We start from the raw sequence: 7,805 nt of genomic DNA, 5'->3' as shown, positions 1-7,805 counted from the left end.
TCAGTAAAGCTTAATTCTGTCTCGTCTTGACCCCGTCTCTTCATCTTTTATCTTCATCTGCCACATTTGTTTCCTGTTGCACTGTCATTGTTTACCCGCTTCCTGAAAAAAAAGTGACAACAGTGAAATGCTCAATGTGCTCACGTGACCCGAATCTAAAACAGTTTCAGTCCATTCAATGAGTTTCGCCACTTCTGGAGGCAGCGTTCTCAGGCCCAAAGTGTGTCCTCCTCAGGAAATTAGATGTTCTACAGTTAATGTAAAAGAAGGTTTTATTGCAACAAACAAAATTCAGAAAGAACAGACTCAACATCAGCAAACAGTCTGGCAGGCTAGAGTATCAGGGCCTCTTATTATCACCAGCCAAGAGACTTGTGTCAACAGACAGAGACCTGCCGACAAACCTCGCACGATCCTGCAAACCAGCTGCAGTTGGAATGTTAGCATACAGTAGCAGTGTAAACATCTGTTTTACATGATGGGTCCTTACAGTCCTGAAGACAACTTCAAACAACTTTTGGTCCAATTACAAACATGTATGTACAATAAACTACAATATAGGTGTGCAAAAAAACAAAAACATATCCCTGCAGAGCGGGAAAGAACCTGTGGAGCACATTCAGGCCTGGAGTCATGATGACCTTTAGCAAAGTAAAGACAAATAAATTAGCATATGCAGTACTTGTAAATCTCATGGAAACGACATTGCCTGGCAAGACACTGGTATTTCCTCTCTTCTGTACAAAGCAAGTCATTTTTTGCGAGTATTTTGGTACAAAAAGCAGCTTATGTTGCTAACGCAGGAGTTGCAGGACAAAAATAGCTAATGGAGGTTCCTGGAAGTGTTTGAGACAGCTCATTATTGTTCACAAACCCACAGCAATCTCCCCTCGGACTTTCCTATATTTGCTCAGGAATTATATTTGGGACAGACTCTCGGGACAAGCCAATGTCACTGTTTGCATTGGACAGAGAAAATAGTGAGGAGTGCAAAAAAAACAAAGATATGTTCCTGTTATTACCGTGCTATTCCCGCATTTCAAGGTTCCTTATAATGCCAAACACTTTTTGCTTCAACCGATAAAAGTCTCATATATATATATATATATTCTGCTCAACAATCAATTTTCTTCATCAAACTATTTTAAATAGTAAAAAAACTTTAAATAGCACAAAATATATAGCTCTGTATCAGGATAAAAGATCCCAATAAATACAATTCATTGCAGAGTTTCTAAAAAGGTTGGCGTTTCCTGCATCAGGGTTTAGGTCTGTTGAAGTCTATAGAAAGTTGAACACTTTATCTTCAATCAGACTAACAGACTTATCTGTCAGCATCTCTTCGCTGCTCACAAATTTGTACCCAAACAGCCTCAGCGTTGGCCCACACACTCTCTGAACAACTTGGGCTATCTTGAACGGTAAACTGAACCTCCATTTCTCTACTTGCTCTGAGGAGTTTTTCTGCGTCGAGTAAACGCCGCTGGTCTCCTTCGAGGCCTGGGTGTTCTTCAGAATCCAGGATTTCACTTGCGGCGTGAACGGGATCCCGGTGAACCTGTACATCTCCGTTGCCTTCCTCATGGGGAACCGAGCAATGTCCTCGTACCGCACCAGCATGTAGCGCCTGCGAAGCCACGGCGGCTGTCTGAGGCCCACCTCGGCAGACATCCTGATGTTGTCGCAGTTCCCTTTCAGCTTCCTCACCTCGTCATCGTCAATGGGCACGTCCCCACCCATGGCCCAGTCCTTCCAGTTCTTGTATTTGGCTGCAAAGGCCACCATGCGTGAGGCCAGCACAGCCCGAGGATCCCGAACCAGCTGAATGAATTTGACGTCGAGCCGTGGGTCCTCAGCCAGAGGACGGAGTGTCTCAAGCTGCCGCACCCTCACCGACTTGATGGCCCTGTGCTCCTTCTGGAGGCACGACTGGGACGCCATGGTCAGGTTCAGGGGCCCGCAGCGTCTGGTCCTGCAGTGGTATCGTTCAAAGACCCCTTTGATGACGGGGCTGCAGACAGACTCCTCGCACAGGGAGCTGCTGGACTCCCTGCGGAAGAGGGCTGTGGTGATGTGGTCCACAGGGAGGGGGTCGAGGAAGCTTTCCAGGAAGGTGAAGTCGCACAGGAAGAGCTGCTGGAGAACATCACGGTACGCCTTGGCTGCCGCTGTGGCATTAGTGCCTCCCGTCTCCAGCGTCAGCATCTTTTCTACGTGCCACAGCGGCTCGAACAGGTAGAACATGTTGTCGCCCTGCTGGTTGAAAAACTCGCCCACAAACGAGGAGCCCGTCCTGGTGGTGGCTAACAGGAGGATGTGCTTCCTGCCCTTCGTCGTCACCTCCTGGTGCTCGCTGTATTTCTCCAGGCGCCGCTTCATAAGCATGAAGTCCATCTTGCCGAGCGAGGGGAAGGAACCATTGTGCTTCTGCAGTATTTGGGAGACACCACTGGGCTGTAGCGGGGTCTGGGGGGTCTGCTTTAAGGTTAGCTTATCCGACACCCTGAAAATAAACAAAAACATCTTTATCTTATCTTTAAGAGTCACCGTTAAGTCATGGCTTTGTCGTCACGCTCTACATCTGCAGAAATGTGTGTAAAACATCAGCGTCAAGCTGAGAGGAGATGAAACAAAAGTGCTGCACTGATGACTGAAATGCATTTACCTTGAGATAATGTTGTTTTCTTTCTCGATGATAACAAGTGCCACAAAAAAGACGACGGATAGCGTGTATTTGATCCTCATTCTTGGATGTAGCCGGGCCTGGATATGCTTTTACAGACTGCTTCTTAATAGGTTCTGCCAATCTCACAAGTCTCCAGTCGCCGTCTTAAAGAGCCTTCCGGTTATTTGTATTCCCCGTTGTAGGCAACGTTTCATCCTGTAAATGAAATGAACATCAACCTGTCAGTTACACATTTTGCACATTCGAGGACAGCTCAGCGCAACTACTTTGTCTCAATTCTTTCCGTTGGAGCACTTCTTGGTTTGTTTTTTTTCTTTTAACCGCTCATGAAAACGGGGAAGTTCGATTGTACGATATGCAAAACTCTGCACCCTGATGCTGAGTCAGAGAAGCGGTTACACAAAGCCTCTTCTCTTTCTCAAGACTCTTTTTTTCTTCCTCAATTTGTCAGGTGCGTAAAGCGTTGCTCGATTATATACTCCCAAAATAAGATGGAGGCGTTTTCTCCCAGACAGAAGTATCCTATATTAAGAAGATAAGAGTAGAAAATAGCTGAGTGTGTTCCACTGGAATCTAAGCCAGTCTTTGCCACGAGGAAGTCCTTGTTATCTCTAAGTGCACCAGTGCATTTCAGGAACATGCCCACCCACCGTGCAAGACTGAGGCTTGGTGCAGACAGAGAAACTGTATTTAGAAGTAAGTCTTGGTGGAAGTTACTTAAATAAAATGAGCAGAAAGCAGCTACGGGTGCACCGAGAGCGACAGACTGCAATCAAGCCCAATTTTGCCAATTAAAGTGTAATTCCACAATTGCAAGGCTGCCTGCCAAAACACTTGTCTGGCTCGGAGTGCTATCCTCCACCTCCCACTGATGTAGGTAAAAGAGCAGCCTGATGTCCAAACTCCCTCCATGTCAACACTGGGGGGGGCGTCTTGAACAGAAGCCCTCAGCGACGGGGGTCTGCTGGGACATTTTGTGCTTCTACAACACTCACTGAGACCGACACGTGTCCCAACACTAATAAGTATAAGTGCCCAATGCTGAAATTGAAGGGGAAAACCTGCTTGTCACAGAGCCATAAATTGCAGTGCAGTGAGCCTGGAGGCCATTCACTACTTTTATAAGTCTGCAGAGGGCAGGCGGTGGGTAGTCAAATGAAGATAAGGGTGGATTTAATGGTGCCTATTTGTGAGTGTCTCGCACATTCCTGAAAGATTAATATTAGTCTCTTTTAAGATAATGGCAGCTCGACTTAGATCCTTGACTAATCTTCAGATTTTAGCATAATCCTGCCTACCTTGTCTAAGTGGGTCAATAACACAGCGCGACTAAATGAGACACCACCAGCAAATTCACATGCTATTAACAGACCAACCTTTTCACCTAACTTCATCAGGTTCTCGAGTAAATGACACGAAACAAGCGGCAGCAGTGTGGGAAACCCAGTACATGACCATAATTTTCTGACTTCTCGTGAGCCTGAATGACTTTTGAGTTTCTGTGTAACACATCTGGAGTTCCAGGTCTCACATCCTGTTGCGACCTCTGCCCTGGGCCAGTCCCGAGCACAGAAGTCGGTCCAAATGACTGCAGTCTAAACACTGGGAATGGTTGGACACTGGCTGCGAAATTCTCCAAGTGGGAACGGGGAAGTTTACAGCTCCAGTGGAGCACTGTTGACGTGGAACGGCGTGTAATGAAAAGGTGAACAGCCTGTGTAGTGAGACACGTTTTCACTGGGAGGAAAAGTCGGCTCTGCCTTGCACCACCCTGCTGCATGCCACAACCACAAAGGTCTCTTTACACAGGAGTGACTCTAAACCCCCTTTGGGTTGAGATCGCGGAACATAAACTGCCAGGTCATTCACACGTCACAGGGTCAGTGACTAAGCCCCTGGATGTTACAAGTCATGTAGAACTGGTGGGACATTGGACAGTACAGAAGGAAATTAGTGAGTCCTCGCAAACACGGTGGTCGTTCAGCACAGTGCAAATATAGCCGGAGCTCATCTACAGTTATAGCACAGCATATTTATCCTGAAGTCTATTTTGTCCTGAACAAATTATGACAAACACCAAAAATGATTTGGCTTATTTAATAAGATTATTGACATAAATTTACAGCGCTGCTTCTGAAGCGCTACACTTCTATTGGATCGAGTGTGTCGTTCTCCACATATACAGTGTGATTTAACATAAACACACAAAAAAAACTACAACAATTCATCAAGAAAATAAGTAATCTGATGTTTTGTCATTTATATGGTAAATTAGTTGTACACCAATTATCTCAGCTTATTGCATCTGCTGTGTAAAGTTAAAAAAAAAAAAAAAAGGAAACACACGAGCTGACGTTCTTGAATATTCACAAACCACTGAGGCATATGACACGTTTGATCATCTGCTCATAACAAAACCGCCACTGCACCATTTATCATCTTGTTACAAATGCTTTTAATAGCTGCCTCTTATTTAATGTAAATCTTATGTGAAGACAAATTAAACGCCAGCCGCCCAAACCCATTCGGCTCGAGACTCTCACTGCAGGCGTAGCTATAGAGTGGATGTACACTACATTTACAGAATGTTTTCATTAAACCAGCAGATAAAGGGATAAAAAATAAAAAAACTCAGTATGGAGGCCAGATAATTATGGGTCGATATGTCTCAGTGTATACAAAAACAGATTAGAAATTAAGTGTTCTTTTGTTTTTTAACTGTGGTAAACACTGGAATCCTTCTTTGTAATAGTTATGATGGTATTATGTTACACTGTGGGCAGTGTAATCAGCAGCAAAGGAAGTACTGTACATACAGTAAATTGTACTCCTGTAGTATTATTAAGATTCTACCTTTAGAAAACACATCTATGTTCAAAAACACTATGCTTTGCTGCAGATCGTTTAAAAAAAATAGCAGAATATGAAGTATTTAATTCACTGAATTTTCAAAAAATATGGAGTCACATCTGATTATTTCATCTTTTAGCGGTTTTTATATTTATTTGCCAGAATATTTACACTAATTACGCACATTTCTATCAATCTGTGTACATGTAGGGGTGTATAGTGTGTATGGGTGCACCTTGTACCTTGAACACTTACCAAAGGAAAACAAGTTAGGCTGCATTTAATCATTATCTGCTGGTTTGTGGAGTTATGAGGCAATAGAGTTACATCAAACAGACCGAACGCTGGTTTTCAGCAGTTTAAAAGTCTGGATCTTTGTTTCAGGGACTCATTAATTACTACTAATTAATGAGCTCGGGCTAGTGGCATTAGATAATAAACTCTTCATTTATTAGGCGATCAATCAGGGTGTGGGAAAAGGGTGGAGGAAGTCAGAGCTGGTTTTGGACGAGGCCCCAGTAAAGGTAAACTCACCTTACTTTTCCTAGAATCTACACCACCCCCAGTGAAGCGTGGCAGGCAGGCAACAGGTTTAATTAAAGTCAGAGTGTAGGCCACATGCATGCTTGTAGATAAAGTGAGGATTCATGCAGCTGGACTGTTCATGTGTAGAAGTCGTGCAAGCCAAACACACATGCATGTGTGATTTTACTGTAAATCCAGAGCTGTGTCTTGCTTACAACTTTGCTTTAAACCAATAAAGTTTAACTGAAGCCTGTAGGGGAGAAGTCAGACTGTTGTAAAGCAGCAGGGTTAGGTCTGTGGAGCTCAGGGGCTGCATCTAAAGGTCACAGGGACAATTCATGCCTTCATGATTTTATTTTTTTTCTTAAAGAAGACCCAAAAGGAAAAGTCACAAGTGGTTTATTTGTAGGCAAAGTGACTTAATTGTCCTCTGAGGTAGTTGTTGTTAAAGTTTAACAGTTCTGCTTGTTCCTAAAGTGCCGTTTGAATGCGTAAAGAAGAGTTTGTCGGCTCTCCATACCCACGGTTCTGATGAGCAGCGCGGTGTCTGAAGGCGTCCCGCTTCTCATCCGTCAAGTTGATCCTCAAAGAGCGACTCCGGAGAGAAATTAATTCCATTACTTCCCGAAAACCACCTCACATGTGCGACAGAAAACAATCCAATCCAGAAGAAGCAGAGTCACTGAGAGAAACCTGTAGATCAGATGGAGTCATGATTGAGGAGAGGAGAGACTGCGGGTCAGGCTGCCCGGTGAGCTGAATGACTAATCTGTGCAACAGTTGCGACTCAGTGAAGGAGAAACGGGAAAGTTTGGACCAGAGGAGCGGAGCGTCAGCCAGGAGGCGCACTGACACCAGCAGGACCCCGCAGAGCCGCTGATCCGCCGGTGACAGATAAAACTGACTTCACACATAGACACCACAAGATAAACACTGTTAGGTTATGTATGTAGGTGTGCAGGTCCATTTTATTGTTAGATTTTGTTGTTTTAGGCCAGTTTAAAGTTTTGATAGTTTCTGATGGAGGCGCAACAAAAGGGCGAGCACTCCCCCTAGTGGGCAAAAGCGCAACATGCAGTTTATCTATGGACATGGCAAATTAAAAAAATATATTATTACAAAACACATGTAGCGTTTATGCAATTATGATGTGATATTTGTTGGAAATATTGCACAGTTTTGTGATACTTTTACTCCATTACATCCCAACATATGGACATATTGTACCGCTGCATGTATTTGGCATCTTAGAGGAGCTTTTAAGATCAGGATTTTATGTTAACATCACACCCTTTTAAAAGTACTTTTGAACACCTAACAGTATGTGAAGTTGTTGGAATTCATTGCACCTTTTTCTACATAAACACATGAGTCGTACCTATTTAGTGTTTTACTAAGTTTAAAAGAAACCCACACACCTTTAGTAATTGTATGTCTATCCTAGTGGTGTAAATGTTTCTCTTTCTAAGGTTTTATTGTCATATTTTAAAGTGTTATTGTTGCTTTTTAATGGTGTTTCATGTGAGGCAGAGTTCTGAAAAGCACAATAGAAATAAAGTTTTTTATTAGTAGTAGTAGAAGTAGACCCAGTAGTAGTAAAATAATGACCCAACACTGCCAGGCCTCCTTCTCCATCATGTTATCTAACTTAATCTCAATAGTTTGCTGATCAAACACTTACAAGTGCTTTTACTTAAATAAAACAAGATTTACAGGAGTGTTGTCCCATAGCATTGTATTATGT

The 7,805-nt window shown here is 43.4% G+C and overlaps 1 protein-coding gene across 1 annotated transcript; it reads right to left on the bottom strand.

Annotated features, from left to right (window-relative positions):
• Positions 1-253: 253 nt before the first annotated feature.
• Positions 254-7,738, bottom strand: LOC103362457 (carbohydrate sulfotransferase 3). The gene is made up of 3 exons (XM_008288817.1): positions 6,582-7,738; positions 2,666-2,881; positions 254-2,503 (listed from the first exon to the last, which is right to left on the bottom strand). The coding sequence occupies exons 2-3, from the start codon at positions 2,743-2,745 to the stop codon at positions 1,282-1,284; spliced, it is 1,302 nt and encodes a 433-aa protein (XP_008287039.1). The 5' UTR covers positions 2,746-2,881; positions 6,582-7,738; the 3' UTR covers positions 254-1,281.
• Between the last annotated feature and the right edge of the window lie 67 nt (positions 7,739-7,805).

The sequence above is a fragment of the Stegastes partitus genome, unplaced genomic scaffold, assembly GCF_000690725.1.
Source record: "Stegastes partitus isolate 25-593 unplaced genomic scaffold, Stegastes_partitus-1.0.2 Scaffold576, whole genome shotgun sequence".
NCBI classification, from domain to species: Eukaryota; Metazoa; Chordata; class Actinopteri; family Pomacentridae; genus Stegastes; species Stegastes partitus.
Note: the sequence above shows the minus strand (reverse complement) of the source record. Positions and strands in the feature narration are given on the sequence as shown.

Excerpts from the sequence above, each read along its gene's own strand:
- LOC103362457 (XM_008288817.1), bottom strand. The coding sequence starts at position 2,745 with ATGAGGATCAAATACACGCTATCCGTCGTCTTTTTTGTGGCACTTGTT. Across the intron at positions 2,504-2,665 it reads GAAAACAACATTATCTCAAG|GGTGTCGGATAAGCTAACCT; the intron begins GTAAATGCATTT and ends GTTTATTTTCAG.